The sequence below is a fragment of the Anomaloglossus baeobatrachus genome, chromosome 2 (genome assembly GCF_048569485.1).
Source record: "Anomaloglossus baeobatrachus isolate aAnoBae1 chromosome 2, aAnoBae1.hap1, whole genome shotgun sequence".
Taxonomy (NCBI): domain Eukaryota; kingdom Metazoa; phylum Chordata; class Amphibia; order Anura; family Aromobatidae; genus Anomaloglossus; species Anomaloglossus baeobatrachus.
Window position 1 is genome coordinate 490,125,720 of NC_134354.1, and position 17,159 is coordinate 490,142,878.

General features: G+C 46.5%; 1 protein-coding gene across 4 annotated transcripts in view; it reads left to right on the forward strand.

Annotated features, from left to right (window-relative positions):
• Nucleotides 1-17,159, forward strand: part of NPAS2 (neuronal PAS domain protein 2) — a 253,292-nt gene that overhangs the window by 180,555 nt on the left and 55,578 nt on the right. For all 4 annotated transcript variants that reach the window (XM_075336458.1, XM_075336460.1, XM_075336459.1 and 1 more), the window contains exon 13: nt 5,734-5,869. In XM_075336458.1, coding sequence (XP_075192573.1) covers nt 5,734-5,869 — 136 coding nt within the window. The remainder of the gene's footprint in view (nt 1-5,733; nt 5,870-17,159) is intronic.

The window sequence follows — 17,159 nt, forward strand, 5'->3', positions numbered from 1 at the left end:
ACCTCGTGTGGAGAGGTTCAACATGAAGTGGGGGTGATGAAAAGACTTCCATATGCTGTTATTTTGGGAAGAGACTTGCCCCTGTTCTGGACATTATGTGGGAGGCGACCTAGCCCTCCGAGGTGTATGATTGAACCAGGCCCTGAGCCGGACGATCCCGACTCAGGGATACCTGCCGTAGGGGTCACCAGTATAGGGACAGAGTGTAACCCTGCCAGGTTCCCCCTAGAGGTAATGGCAGGAGAGGTTGAGCCACCCGAGGCAATCCCGGAGTTGAACGTGTCTCCAGATAATTTCGGAACAGCACAGCTCCGGGACCCCACATTGGCTCCAGGACGTGGAAATGTACAGGTAATTGATGGGGTACCCCAGCGGCCTGGTGCCAGGCTGGAAACTCCCTACATGGCTCTAAAGCGAGAGTTGCTCTATCGGGTTGATACAATCCGGGGGGAAATAGTGGAACAGTTGGTGGTCCCTCAGCCGTACCGCCGTCAGACCTTGGAATTGGCTCATAACCACCTGATGAGTGGGCACCTAGGTGAAGAGAAAACGCGGGAACGCATGTTTCAGCGGTTTTACTGGCCAGGGGTCGGCGCAGAAATTAAGAGGTTCTGTGAGTCCTGCCCAGTTTGTCAGTTGACCGCACCAACGCACCGTTTCCGTAGTCCTCTGATACCTTTACCCATTATAGAGGTGCCTTTTGAGCGGATTGCTATGGATCTGATCGGACCCATTGTAAAATCAGCCCGTGGTCACCAGCACATCCTGGTAGTGATGGATTACGCGACACGTTATCCGGAGGCCATTCCACTACGTCACACCTCGGCGAGGCTTATTGCTCGGGAGTTGTTTGCTATGTTCTGTCGCGTGGGGTTACCCAAAGAAATCCTGACCGATCAGGGCACTCCCTTTATGTCTAAAATTACAAAGGAACTGTGCAAACTCCTCCAGATCAAGCAGCTACGCACGTCAGTGTACCATCCCCAGACTGATGGTCTAGTGGAACGTTTTAATAAAACTCTAAAGGCTATGTTGAAAAAGGTGGTCTCCAAAGAGGGGAAAGATTGGGACATGTTATTGCCCTATTTAATGTTCGCTATCCGCGAGGTCCCACAATCTTCCACCGGGTTCTCGCCATTTGAGTTACTGTATGGCAGACATCCGCGGGGACTGCTGGATATAGTTAAGGAAACTTGGGAACAGGAGCCCGCCCCTCACAAAAGCACAGTATACGTTATGGGTATGCAGGATCGTATCACGGCAATAATGCCCATTGTTAAAGAGCATTTGCTGGATGCTCAGGCAGCCCAAAGTACTCAGTATAATAGAAAGGCCTCCATCAGGTCTTTTAAACCAGGAGATCGTGTCTTAGTCCTAATACCTACTGCAGAAAGTAAGTTCTTAGCCAAATGGCAAGGTCCCTATGAGATCCGGGAGAAAGTGGGGGAAGTAAACTATAAGGTGTATCAGCCAGGTAGAAGAAAACCAGAGCAAATCTACCATGTAAACCTGCTGAAGGCGTGGAAAGACAGGGAATGTATGGTGGCTGACGTAACGTTGGACCTAACCTTTTCAGGTGCCTTGACAACAACAAAGGAGGAGTCCCCTGATGATGAATTGGGAGTAAGGATAGGGGATTCTCTCTCAAAACAGCAGAGACGGGAGTCTCGGAGATTAGTGCAGCGGAATATGGATGTGTTCTCAAGCCTACCCGGCCGAACAACGTAATCCACCATGATATTATCACCGAGCCTCAAGTAAGGGTACGCCTGAGGCCATACCGGGTACCAGAGGCTCGTAGGCAAGCCATTGCGGAGGAGGTAAAAAAGATGCTCCAACTAGGGGTTATTGAAAAATCCACGAGAGAATGGGCCAGTTCCATTGTGCTGATCCCGAAACCAGACGGTTCTTTAAGATTCTGTAATGACTTCCGAAAGTTAAATGAGGTATCGAAGTTTGATATGTATCCCATGCCCAGGGTCGACGAGCTGATAGAGAGACTGGGACGGGCCCAGTACTTCACGACTCTCGATCTCACTAAAGGTTACTGGCAGGTGCCGCTGACAGAGGCGGCAAAAGAAAAGACCGCTTTTGTCACGCCAGGGGGGCTCTATCACTATGTCGTCTTGCCATTTGGTTTACATGGGGCTCCGGCCACGTTTCAGAGATTAATGGACATAGTGTTAGAACCCCATCAACCATATGCCTCCGCATATTTGGATCATCATCTATAGCAGTGACTGGAGCACCCACTTATCTCAGGTACAAGCGGTAGTGGATTCGCTCAGAGCTGCTGGTCTGACGGCGAATCCAAGCAAATGTGCTATGGGTCTCAAAGAAGCCCGTTACTTGGGGTATGTGATAGGCCAAGGGGTTATCAAGCCACAAGTAAACAAAATCGAAGCCATTCAAAACTGGCCTCGTCCCCTTACCACAAAACAGGTAAGAGCCTTTCTGGGTATAATGGGGTATTACCGACGATTCATACCCAATTTTGCTGGAAGGTCGGCGCCTTTGACCGATCTCTTAAAGGGGAAGAAGTCGGTTATGGTCCACTGGAATACACAAGCAGAGGAAGCCTTTCAGGCGCTAAAGGTTGTCCTATGTGGTCAGCCTGTCCTTGTCAACCCTGACTTTCAAAAGGAGTTTATAGTACAGGCAGATGCCTCTGAGGTGGGTCTGGGTGCGGTTCTGTCCCAGGAGGTAGATGGAGAAGAGCACCCGGTCACCTATTTGAGTAGAAAACTCACCCCGGCAGAGAAGAACTATAGCATAGTGGAGAAGGAGTGCCTGGCCATAAAATGGGCTCTGGAATCCCTACGCTACTACCTGCTGGGGCGACACTTTCGCCTGGTGACGGACCACTCCCCTTTGGTCTGGATGAGGAATGCTAAGGAGAGAAATGCTAGAGTCACCAGGTGGTTTCTCTCCTTGCAGAACTTTCACTTTTCTGTGGAACACCGGGCTGGTAGGTTGCAGGGTAATGCGGATGCCCTGTCCAGAGGTCCCTGTATGTTGGCAAAAGTTCAACCCTGCCCGTTTGAACTGAGGGGGGGGATATGTGAGGCAGTGACAGGGGTAATATTTGAAGACCGCTATGTGTCCCCCAGAATGTGTCTGGAAACCCTCTGAGTTTGCTATAGCTATTACTGGGAGTATAGCACAAAGGGTAACAGGGAGACAGATCCCTCCTCCCAGTCCAGGTTTTGTAGCAATCCTCATGTCCGGCATTTTCATTTAAAATCATGCAGAGCACAGCAGGGTGTGTCTCAGTTGAGAGCCAGGCTTGGTGAAGCTAACACATGCCGTGTGAGCTGGGCTGGCTCTGTGTGGAGTGAACACAGGCCAAGAGTGTGAGCCTAGGAGAACCTTACACAGATCCCTGCGGTTAACGGGGTCCTAAGGTAACAAGACATTTTGATGCAAAGAATTTGTCTATATGCACCGGCTGTGATCCGGAAGAGACTTGACAGTGGGAAATTGGATCTATTTATGCTGCAACAATAAATAGACTGTTGGTGTGAACACGCTGCTCCCTCACTGCCTCACGTTTTTGCCCAAGCAACGCTGCTACCTCACAATATATATAACAAAAATCATACATTAACTACACAATACGTAAATTCTAGAATACCCGATGCGTAGAATTGGGCCACCTTCTAGTGTTTTAAATAAAGCTTCTTTGTTTTTTATACTTCATGGTGTTTGGATTTAATAAAACTTTATTGAAATATTCATGTGCACATTTCATGTGGTTTTGGTGCGTTTCCAAAGCAGAAATGCACTAAAAATGCAAATGCGTTGTATATCCACATCTAATGCAAGAAATTGACTTGCTGTGGGTTTAAACATGCACTGCAGGTCAGATTATACTGAGTAAGAGAGATGCTACATTTCTAAGGCCACGTTCACATAAGTATTTGGTGAGTTTTTACCTCATTACTTGTAGCCAAAACCAGGAGTGGAACAATCAGAGGAAAAGTAAAATAGAAACACTTCACCACTTCTGTATTTATCACCCACTCTTGGTTTTGGCTTTCAAATACTGACGTAAAAAAAACCTTGCCAAACAGTCAACGTGTGCACGTGGGCTTACACAGGAAAAATACATGAGAGAAAAACTCCCCGTGGGCACACAGCTTTAGTTGCCAAGATGAGTTTTCAGTGAGTTTTTCAAGCTGCGGTTTTTCTCTGAGCTAAAGTTGCAGTGTCGTACCATTACAGCAAAGTGGATGGGAGTTCTAGAAATCTCTGGCCCACCGTGTGTCTTTACTCAGTGTAAACTGACTTGCGGTGCGGGTTTCAAATCCGCAACATGTCAGTGTCTTTTGGGGGTTTTCTGTACAGATTTTTCTTATAGAATTACTCCTGTGTTTTTGACGTGCCCACGGGGTCCCTGGGTTCACTACTCGTCACCACGCCGTTGATGCTTAGGCTTGTCACGGTGGCCTGGCCCAATTCCGTGACCGTGTCTGTGTCAATAAAAAAGATGGAGGGGTTGGGGACGATGGGAGTAGTTGTCTCATGATGCCACCTGTGGCATGCGGCTATGAGAGGAGCCGCTGCTGCAGAAGGTCTCTCTTTTCTGGGGCGGATGGTGACGCAGCTCGGATGTTGCAGCTCTCCACAGGCAGAGCTATTCCCCAGGGACGATGAGGGTAGGAGTAGTAGCCGATGGCGCCAGAGCGCGGGGCAACAGCGCTGGCAATGATGGGGACGACACCAGGAACTGCAAATCAAGTTCTTTACTCATTATAATATCGTCACCCGTGAAGTGCCGGTTTCCATCCTCAGATAATTCGGAGGTCACCGCCGGTGTAGTGAAGGATGAGCCTTTCCCCCAGAGTTCCTCCACCCCAGATTTAGAGGACCTGGGCTGACCTTTCAGCTCCAAGCCGCGGGCGCCCTGGTTAGCTCCCTTCCACAGCGGTGTAATGTTGCCTGGACTGAGGTCCCGACGTGACTCCTTGCCTGTCCTAGCTGCCTATCTGTGAATGTTGCTCCTTCTTTCCCCCTTTGTGTAGCTCCACCTTCCAGGTGCTAACTAGTGAGTGAAAAGTCCCGTTCCCATGACGGCCACTTCCAACATCTACCCTAGCCCAGCCCCGGTGGTTGGCTACTAAACTGTATGTATGGATGAAATGTGATCACACTGGCAATCAACCTCCTTCTTACCCAGAATGAATGCTGCACCTTAAGTGAGGCGCAGTACCCTGTGGCGACTGAAGCCTCAGTGGCGCCACATTTTTATTGTTTTTCTGCTATGGAATCACTCTTTAAATGCATGTAAGTGGTTACATATGGCTGTATTAATAAAGTTTTATCAAAACTAAATATCAGGAAGTATAAAAAACAAAGCAGCTTTAGATAAAACATTACACAGCAAAAAGAAATAAAAAACAGTCAAAAACACAACAATAAAAATGCATATAAATAAAATGCAATGAAAAAATGCAAGTAACCTAATTTACCTAATAGGTACAGAAATTCAACAACATCAAAAACTCACCAAAAGCTCATGGAGGGAATGTCTCCGCTCTGAAATGCTGAGGTGTCTGGCTCGGATAACTAGTGTTCTTTATGTCCATTGTATATTGTTCGCTCTTTTCATATCTATTTACCCATGTACTCCAGTAAGATGTAGTAAATAGATGACAAAAGTATAGCCTTTATTCCGTGTGGAAGGTTTGACCAGTGCATTATGTATTTTTTCTTTTTTCAACAAACATTTAGGACAAAGACCTAAGTGTGGACAGTGAGAAGCATTTTAACATGCTTGACGGTAGTGCCTCACACCTCAGCCACAGTTGTTCCCCTTCTGTTTCCTCAAGGAGCTCACTTATATCTTCTCAAACTGCAGAACCTGCATGTAAGTAAAGAAGGGATCTGAGACCACAGCAGATGATCCATAAGATAAGATGACCACTATAATACATACAATACTGTGCTATGTGGTTTAAGGAGAACAAAGCAGCAGAATTTTCATACATAAAGTAAAGCCGGTGCTATACTTGCGCTAGGATGCTGAATGTAAGCATACCTTCTGTTCTGAGATTGGCGGTTTTATTTCAGAAATATGTACTACACTATATGTACTCCTTCCAAGTATGAGTCATTTTTTGAAATGCAGCCCATACAGTGCACATCTACCAAGGCCAGGCAGCAGACAAGGGCGGGAATAGACAGCAAAACTTGACCCACCTATTTTGTAGCACCTATCAATCAAATAACAGTACACTGCTGTAACTTTACTGGCACATATTTCTGAAACAAAAGATTCAATTTCAGAACAAAAAATATGCTTAGATTCAGCATCATAGTGCCAGTATAGCACTGGCTTTATATATGAAAATCCTGCTGGTTGGTTCTCTTTAAGTTTCCATAGGCAATTTACTAGTGTGTTAAACAACCAAATTTGGAGAAGTGATATTCAATATTGAAGTTTAAGCTTTTTGTGCCATGTACAATAGTAGATGATTGCACTGTGAAATCAAAGGGAGAATCAAAGTTGAAGATCTTTTGTCAGTGGAAACCCAGTGATGGCTGGGTAATTGAGAACTAACTAAAGTGGGTTCTGTAGTTCTTAATAAAAAAAAAACCTGGAACCAATTTTCTTAACAATAAGCATTAGTGGCATTTGGCTTTAATGCCACAAACAAAGGGACAGTAGGGAATCTTAATGAAGCCCTCTCCTGATTTTTTCCCCTTATACTGAGTATATATGTACAGTATGTACTGTAATGTCAGTGTGTTACTACAGTTACGAGCAAAAGGGTAATAATGTTTTGGACTTTTGACTTCCAGGCTCCATATCTCACCTTCCACTACATCTTTGAGTGTGACGCTACCTTCATTTTATAGAATTCTTGAGTAACTTATACTTAAATTTTACTTGCAACTGGTTAGCATATGATTAGCTTTGCAGATTCTTGTCATGTGACTACATTGTTACTGTTTTACTCCTGGTGGTGTAATATTCTTTTTATTACTGTATACCACAATTTACAACCTGTCACATTCCCTAATAGCTCAGTGTGTTATTAGGATGATTCCTAAGTGAAAGTCACTGGTTCGAATTGAGAAGCAGCCATGAAGAAGATTTCTCAGGAAAAAAGTAAAACAACATCATCTGTGGCGCCCCTGAGGCTTCCGTCGCCACAGAGATATTGCACCTCAGCCAGAGGTGTGATGTCCCATCCTGGGTAAGAATGAGGTCATATGCCGGTCCACGGACTAAACTTGCACACACCAATTGGTAGGCATACACTGGGTCAGGGATAGTGGCAGCAACCCCCATAGATGTATTCATGGGGCCATAAGTCCCATTTCCAGTCCCAATAGTGTGGGTGGGGCCTAGTCAGTGGGTGTGTGGGAGGAGTCAGAAAGTGTGAGTAGACAAGACAACCAGGAAGTTCAAGGTCAGTCAAGTCTAGAGTGTGAGAGGGAGAAGGAGAGGGAGGTAGTTATCTCAGGAGAGTGAAGAGAAAGAGACAGAAAGAAGTTCCTGGTGGAGATCCTGGGGTCTAGTTAGGCCCAGGTGACACCTAAAGAAAGAAAGAAAGGATTCCAGGGCCACGGAAGGGCATATTGGCTCATGGCCTGTTCCACAGGAAGATCGGGTGGAGGGATCTGGCTGCATTCGGGGACGGTCCCCAGACAGAGGGAAGAAAGACAATTCCTCAAAAAGTAACACCGAAGGCCGAGGGTGGTTGCAAGCGCCCAGGGCCACAACCCATCACAGATCCCCAGTGAAGGGAGCAAGATACAACTACGGTTAGCTCCCTTTGTACAGGCCCTGTGGTGGAGGCCGAGCCAAGTTCAACTAATAGAGTCAAGGCTAAGAAGTCAGTCAGGAAAGAGACACATGAGGGGTGCACCGGTATTGACCTCTGAACTACCCAGGATCAGCGGAGGCACCTGACAGTGGATCCCAGCATACTGTGGTCAACCGGTTTGCTGCAGCACCAAAAACAAAAACAGTGAGTAAAACCATCTGAACTGCAAGCCCTGTGTCGTCTGCTTTATCCTGCACTGCATCCACAAACACCATAGACTTTACCAAGCACCAAAGGTTGCCCCGGGGTACCCGCTCTACCTGTGGAGAGCAAGCAACATCTCAGCTGCTATATATATATATATATATATATATATATATATATATATATATATATATATATATCCCTTCCAGCAGCTGCGGCCCTAAAAAGCTGCAATTTACCACAGGTGGCATCACGAATCTTATATAAACTTTAACACTATCATCTCCCCCAATACCGCAACATTAATTGACTCCACCAGGGTCACGGAATCGGGCCCTGCCACCGCTGACTACCCCGGACTAGTTCGGCCCGACACCGAGTCACCTAAGGCCCTGGGGTGGGCGAGTCACATCCAGCTCATCAATAGTGGTCTCTCGTTCAAGATAATTGCAAAATTGTATCATGTGAATGCCATGAAAGTTGGAAAAATACAAAATGAAATCTGTCCATCCATTCAAAAGCCAAGAGGTGAACACCCAGGCAAAATATCGAAGTTAACAAGTCGGCTCATCACACGGTCTATTAGTTCTGGCACGATAAAAACAGCTGTCGTGTGGCTTGTCTGCTTTGTAATAGTGAGATTACAGACGTCCATGCAATCATCATACAATGCACGTTGCACAAGTCTAGACTGGTGGTCCAAAAAAAGTGAAGAAGAGAAGTCTTTCATCACAAGTAGCATCGGCTCAACTTTGCAAAGAAGCACGAAAAGTGGACAGTAGAAGATTGGAAACAGGTGATTTGGAGTTGTGAGACAAAAGTCAAAAGACTAGGTTCTGATGGGTGCAAATAGGTTCTGGAAGAAAAAGGGTCTAAGGTAGGGGTCTCAAACTTGACTGGGTATATGGGCTGCACATAGATAAAAAATTATTTGGGGGGGGCCGCATTCTTTGCAAGACAAAGTGACATTTTTAGTAATACTATATATTTTTATTATTTAATTTAAATGGAATTCATTGTATGGGTTATTGTACGGTTTTATAGCTTGAATCATTATGGATAACATGCACTTTTTTGTTTTATTTTAGTTAATATATATAAAAAAGCATTTTTAATGGTATTAAAAATCCATGCTTTATTTAGAATTTTATTTTTTTTTTACATTTTATCCCCTTTTTGTAATTAATATTGTTTCACAATTGTCACCATATAGTAATTTTGGTCAACATCTTGTAGTGATTTTCCCATGGAGTCCTCATCTTGTAGTAGTGTCCCTATCCTGTAGTAATGTGTCCAATCTTTGTCCGCATACTGTAGTAATGTGGCCTACCTTGGTCCCCATTGTCCCCTGTAAGAATGTTCCCATCCTTGTCCCCATCCTGTGGTATTGTGTCCATCTTTGTCTCCATCCTGTAGTATTGTGCCCATCCTGGTCTCCTTGTAGTAATGTAACATCCTGTAGTTTTGTGCCCTTCCTAGTCATCTTTGTAATGACATACTGTAGTAATGTGCCTATCTTGTAGTATTGTGCCCATCCTGGTCCCCTTGTAGTAATGTCCCATCCTGTACTATTATGCCCATCCTTGTCCCCAAGTTATAGTAATGTCCCATCCTGTAATAATTTTCCCTTATATGCCGTTCCTCTTTTATACATAAAAAAAGATTCTTCTCACCTTGTCCTCCATTCCCTCGGTGTCCTTTTTCATCTTCTTCTTGCAGCCTGCAGGCACCTAGACCCTGTGATGATAGCGGCCAATGCCCGCAGTAGTCAGCGTTTTACTTCATTTGAATGAACTGCTGGTGCAGCGCTGAGCTCTTTGCATCCCCGCCCCTAATCCAATAGCAGGCGCTAGCCGGAGTCCAGCGCTTGACGTCATATTACAACATCAACTGCTGGCCTGTGATTGGCGGCTTAGATATGGTTCCGTAGAGAGTCTGCGCGCAGTGCGCCTCGCCAGCAGCTCATTCAAATTAAATAAAGGCCTGAATACTGTGGCCCCTGGCACTGGCCACGATTGTCGTGGTGTCCATGAATCTGTGGGCCGCAGGGAGGAGCCTGAGGGGCCGCATGCGAAGGCTGCGTGTTTTAGACCTCTGATCTAAAGAATGGAGAAATTGATGGAACTGTCAAGTTCAGTGGCAGAAGCCTGATGATATGGCGTTGTTTCACAGCCAAAAATGTTGGATACTTGACCAGGGTCGATGGTGGTCTCAATGTTGAGCTATATGTGAGTATGCTATAAGAGTAATTACTTTGTACACTCATGTCCTATTGGTTTGAAAAGAACGACACTGTTCCAGCAGTAAAATGACCTATAGCGTATGTCAAGATGGGCAAAGAAATGGTTCAATGACAATGAAGTAGAGGTAGTAGATTAGCGCACACAGTCCCCAAACATCAACCCAATCAAATACTTGTGGGTAGAGATACCGTAGCTATATACATACCCAAATGAGTCAAACAGTATGCATAAACATTGGAAGAGAACATAGAAGAGACATGGGATCAGATTTGTGACATGGGATCAGATTGGAGACATGCTTGAATCTGATCGAGAGAATGTCCACGAGTTCAAAGCAAAGGGTGGATTTACAAAATACTAACAAAATAATGAAAATTAAAATGTAGAATTTTTTTTGGAACAATACAGTAACAATGCAATAACATTACAAGAATCTGCCTAACTAATCATATGCTAAAGAGTTACGAGTAGAGATGAGCGAACCGGTCGCGGTTCGGCTCGAGGTCGGTTCGCCGAACGGACGTCCCGTTCGAGTTCGGCTCATCGAACGTTCGACGAACCGAACTCGAACTGCATAGGAAACAATGGCAAGCAATCACAAACACATAAAAACACCTAGAAAACAACCTCAAAGGTGTCCAAAAGGTGAGAAACAACTCACAACACAACACAAACACATGGGAAAGTGACAAGGACATATACTCATGCGAAAACAAAAGAGCTGGACAAGGAAAAAGAGGAGGACACACAGATATAGGCATGGCACGCCCTTCTAAAATCATGTAAAACACCGCAAGGTGACTCCAAGCGGAGTCTCCCTTTTTTCCAAAAATTGGGCCACACACCCACCCATTCAGTGGCATCACTTGTGCCCTAGTTGTACACTTCACAGCTAGCACATTCAAAAATACGCTATTCTTAACCGTCCCCAGGATGACACCGGGGTTGGTAGCAAAGTCTTTCCTGATCCCAGCTCTGTTCATCTTGGATCATTTTTAAAAAACACAGCAAGCAAGGGTTACTCCAAGCGGAGTCTCCCTTTTTTTCCAAAAATTGGGCCCCACACAGACACCTTATCAGTGGCAGCACTTGTGCCCTAGTTGCAAACAGGATGTTTTGATTTGCATCAAGCACATTCAAAAATACGCTATTCTTAACCGTCCCCAGGATGACACCGGGGTTGGTAGCAAAGTCTTTCCTGATCCCAGCTCTGTTCATTTTGGATCATTTTTAAAAAACACAGCAAGCAAGGGTTACTCCAAGCGGAGTCTCCCTTTTTTTCCAAAAATTGGGCCCCACACAGACACCTTATCAGTGGCAGCACTTGTGCCCTAGTTGCAAACAGGATGTTTTGATTTGCATCAAGCACATTCAAAAATACGCTATTCTTAACCGTCCCCAGGATGACACCGGGGTTGGTAGCAAAGTCTTTCCTGATCCCAGCTCTGTTCATCTTGGATCATTTTTAAAAAACACAGCAAGCAAGGGTTACTCCAAGCGGAGTCTCCCTTTTTTTCCAAAAATTGGGCCCCACACACACCCACCCATTCAGTGGCAGCACTTGTGCCCTAGTTGTACACTTCACAGCTAGATTTGCATCAAGCACATTCAAAAATACGCTATTCTTAACCGTCCCCAGGATGACACCGGGGTTGGTAGCAAAGTCTTTCCTGATCCCAGCTCTGTTCATCTTGGATCATTTTTAAAAAACACAGCAAGCAAGGGTTACTCCAAGCGGAGTCTCCCTTTTTTTCCAAAAATTGGGCCCCACACAGACACCTTATCAGTGGCAGCACTTGTGCCCTAGTTGCAAACAGGATGTTTTGATTTGCATCAAGCACATTCCAAATCCACAAGCATTTACTCTCCCCAGGATGACACAGGGGTAGTAAATTCCTTCTGGATCCATGACTTGTTCATTTTGATGAACGTCAGTCTGTCCACATTGTCACTGGACAGACGCGTGCACTTATCTGTCAGCACACACCCAGCAGCACTGAAGACACGTTCAGAGACAACACTGGCAGCTGGACACGACAAAATCTCCAAGGCGTAACTGGAGAGCTCTGGCCATTTTTCTAGATTTGAAGCCCAAAAGGAGCAAGGCTCCATTTGCAAAGTCATGGCATCGATGTTCATTTGGAGATACTCCTGTATCATCCTCTCCAGCCGTTGACTATGTGTCAGACTTGTTGTCTCTGGTGGTCTTGCAAAGGAGGGTCTAAAAAAATTATGAAAAGATTCCATAAAATTGCTGTTACCAGCACCAGATACGGTCCTACTGGTACGGGTAGACTGTTGAAGATGACGAGACCGTCCCATGTTTGTTAAGTTACAACTGGGAGAATCACTCCCTGCACCTGCACGGTTGTTTGGTGGAAAAGCCGAGCTAAGATCGAGTAACAGCTTCTGCTGATACTCCTGCATACGTGCGTCCCTTTCTATGGCTGGAATTATGTCACAAAATTTGGACTTGTACCGGGGATCTAATAGTGTGGCAAGCCAGTAGTCATCATCACTTCTAATTTTGACAATACGAGGGTCATGTTGGAGGTAGTGCAACAAGAAGGCACTCATGTGTCTTGCGCAGCCATGCGGACCAAGTCCACGCTGTGTTTGTGGCATAGAGGTGCTAACCGTTCTTTCTTCCTCTGACATCTCCCCCCAACCTCTTTCAACAGAAATTTGACCAAGGTCTCCCTCATCTGCTGAGTCTTCCATGTCCATGGACAGTTCGTCCTCCATTTCTTCATGTTCTCCTGCACCTTCCTCAACATTTAGCCTGCTACTATGCGCCCTTGTTGATCCCTGTCCCCCATGGTCCCATGCCTGCTGCGTTGGTGATGATGAACGTCTGGACCTTGGTGATGTTGTTGTCCCTTGCGCATATGAATCCTCCTGTAGTTCCTCCCCTTCCTGTTGTCCCACCCCCTGACTCCGAATAGTGTTTAGTGTGTGCTCCAGCATGTAAATGACTGGAATTGTCATGCTGATAATGACATTGTCAGCGCTAAACATATTCGTCGCCATGTCGAAACTGTGCAGAAGGGTGCATAGGTCCTTGATCTGAGACCACTCCATCAGGGTGATCTGCCCCACCTCTGCATCTCGTTGGCCCTGGCTATACGTCATGACGTATTGCAAAAGGGCTCGGCGGTGCTGCCACAGTCGCTGTAACATGTGGAGAGTCGAATTCCAGCGTGTCGGCACATTGCATTTCAGGCGATGAACCGGCAGGCCGAAAGACTTCTGGAGCGATGCAAGTCGCTCAGCTGCGGCGCTTGAACGGCGGAAGTGAGCAGACAGTTTTCGTGCCCTGGTCAGAAGGCCATCTAGGCCGGGATAGTGTGTTAAAAATTGCTGGACGACAAGGTTCAACACGTGAGCCATACAAGGTACGTGTGTCACCTTGCCCAGGCGAAGGGCCGCACCCAGGTTTGCAGCATTGTCGCACACGGCCTTACCAGGCTGCAGGTTGAGTGGAGACAACCATTTATTAAATTCGGACCGCAGAGCTGACCACAACTCCTCAGCTGTGTGACTCTTATTCACAAGACATGTCAAGCTAAAGACCGCCTGATGCCGTTGCGCTCTGCTGCCAGCATAGTAATGAGGGGTGCGTGATTCCTTCTGCGCAGTGAGAACGCTGGTGGCCTGACCAGGCAGGCTTGGGGCAGAGGTGGAGGACCCAGATGAGGTGGAGGAGGCAGAAGCAGTGGCGGAACTTGGACAGACAGAGGATTGACACACAAGTCGTGGGGACGGCAAGACTTGTGCAGCAGACCCTTCACCATCTATTACCATAGTTACCCAGTGCCCAGTCAGCGACATGTAACGTCCCTGTCCATGCTTACTGGCCCAAGTATCGGTGGTGAAATGCACCCGTTCACACACAGAGTTTCTCAAGGAAGCGGTGACGTTTTGTGTGACATGCTGGTGTAGCGCGGGCACACCTTTCTTAGAGAAGTAGTGGCGACTAGGCATCTGGTACTGGGGCACAGCGACAGACATAAGGTCTCTAAAATCCTGTGTGTCCACTAGGCGGAAAGGCAGCATTTCGGTAGCCAAGAGCTTACAGAGGGATAGAGTCAACCTCTTAGCTTTGTCATGGGTCGCAGGAAATGGCCTTTTATTTGACCACATCTGAGGGACAGAGATCTGGCTGCTGTGTGTAGAAGGTGTTGAGTAGGGTGTCCCTGGAAAAATGCAGGTTTGTGAGGAAAGTGCAGGCGGAGACATGATGTTGCCTTCATCCAACGTTGGTGCTATCGATGTCTGAGAGAGCTGTACACACTCACTTGTTTCCCCTTCCAAACCAACTGACGACCTACCAAGCAAAGTGCTTGTTGCGGTTACAGTGGTGGAAGTTGTGCGTGGAAAAACAGGTGTGACAGCTGTCCCCACAGTCCTAGAAGATGAAGAGCACGCGGATGCACTGGAAGGGGCAGGCGGTGGATGGTTCGCTCCGCTAGGCCGCATTGCAGCACGGTGAGCTTCCCACCGGGACATATGATATTTATTCATGTGACGATTCATGGAAGAAGTTGTCAAACTGCTGAGGTTTTGACCTCTACTAAGAGAACCATGACAAATTTTACAGATCACATAATTTGGGCGATCTTTTGCTATGTCAAAAAAGGACCAGGCTAGGCAAGGCTTAGAGGGCATGCGACCTGTTGATCCACCCCGACTAGTGCTCAGAGGCAGAGTGCTGGCTGAGGATGCAGTTGTAGACGTGCTACCAGTACTCCGACTCTGTCCAGGAAGGCGCAAGGTAACTTCGTCATCAGTTGCATCCTCCTCCACCACCTCTGTTGACCTCCTCGAGTGCCTGACTGTGGGTTGACAGTAGGTGGGATCTAGAACTTCATCATCAATTGTTGTGTTTGCACTCCCCTCCCCCTCAGACCGAGCCTCTTCTTGCCCTGACCGAATATTTAAGTTGTCATCCCAATCGGGTATCTGCGTCTCATCTTCATCAGTATGTTCCTCATTGTCTATAACCCATAACCACAGGTGTTACAGTTTGTGACAAAGGGTCAACATTATGCTCAGAAACTTGGTCCTCACAGCCTGAATCAGAGTCACAAAGGTTCTGGACATCACTGCAGACCATTTCCTGTTCTGTACTCACTGTAGCTTGGGAGCAGACCTCTGATTCCCAGGCTATAGTGTGAATGAACAGCTCTGCAGACTCAGCCATCTCAGTTCCACCATACTGTGCAGGGCTGATGGAGACTTCAGAGCTGGGAGAAAGCAAGTTTGATTGGGATGACAACTCAGAGGACTGGTGTTTTTTGGATGCGGTACTTGAAGTGGCTGAGAGGGCACTTGTTGGACCACTTGAGATCCATTCAAGCATTTTCCTTTTTTGGCCATCATCTACCTTTGTTCCTGTTGTTCATGTCCGTAAAAAAGGGAGCACATCGGATTGTCCACGGTAAGTAGTAGACATCTTACTTTTGCTGGTAGATGGTCTATCTTCAGCAGATGATAATGGAGCTTTGCCACCTTCCCCACGGACAAACCCTTTTTTTCCTTTTCCACCACGCCTCTTCCCCTTTCCACCAGCATCTGTCATTTTGCCACTCATGTTGATTGCGACAAGATTGTGCACTGAAAATGTGGTAGTAAAAATTGAGAGGTGGTGTAGATTGCAGCGGTGGTCTAGCTTTATTAACAGCAGAATAATAAAGAATAAATATCCCTGACAATGCAACTACGGCCCTTAAACTGGCAGCATAAATTGCTAGTATAATGGCTTAGTAACTATCAGTTTGAGTGTGCAATGCAGGCAGACGTGCTGCAAATATCTGTGCACTACTGGGACTATACAGAAGTCCAACAGCCACGTTTAGGATGCCACTAGGTACACTCAGTATTTGCTAGTATAATGGCTTAGTAACTATCAGTTTGAGTGTGCAATGCAGGCAGACGTGCTGCAAATATCTGTGCACTACTGGGACTATACAGAAGTCCAACAGCCACGTTTAGGATGCCACTAGGTACACTCAGTATTTGCTAGTATAATGGCTTAGTAACTATCAGTTTGAGTGTGCAATGCAGGCAGACGTGCTGCAAATATCTGTGCACTACTGGGACTATACAGAAGTCCAACAGCCACGTTTAGGATGACACTAGGTACACTCAGTGTTTGCTAGTATAATGGCTTAGTAACTATCAGTTTGAGTGTGCAATGCAGGCAGAGGTGCTGCAAATATCTTTGCACTACTGGGACAATACAGAAGTCCAACAGCCACGTTTAGGATGACACTAGGTACACTTAGTGTTTGCTAGTATAATGGCTTAGTTATAATGAGTTGGAGTGTGCAGAGGACAGGAGGGTACAGTGCCAGGATTGTGGGGCTCTGGGTAGAGGAAAGGAAGCCTGCCTTTCTATTCCCTCCTAATGGGGAAATGCAGCGAGGAAATCCCTGACCTTAGCTACACAGACGCTGTCTCTGTTTTCAGGACCTGTCACCTATGGCTCTGACCCTGCTGGTACGAGCCCTTAAAAGGACTGATAGAAAGTGCTATCCCTAAGCTGTCCAGCGCTGTGTATGGAGCGCATACAGCAGTATCGGCGATAGGACAAAGGACGGAGCTGCTTGCGCCAGTGATGTCTGACACCAAGGACGCAGAAGGCAGATAATGGCGTCCTGGAGGAAAATGTCCGGTTTTATAATGCAGGGACATGTGACATGGACATCCTATCACACATGCCGTTGCTTCTCTGGCTAAAAGTCCACTTAGCTGTGTGTGTGTCTGGGATTGGCTGACATGCTGGCCCTCCCCACTACACGCGCGCGCTTAGGGAAGGAAGACAAGAAAAAAAAAAAAAAAAAATGGCGATCGCCATTATCCATACAGCAGTGATCTGAAGGCGCTGTTCCCGCACACTATACACTGAAATGTCATAATAGTGTGAGTCACAGAG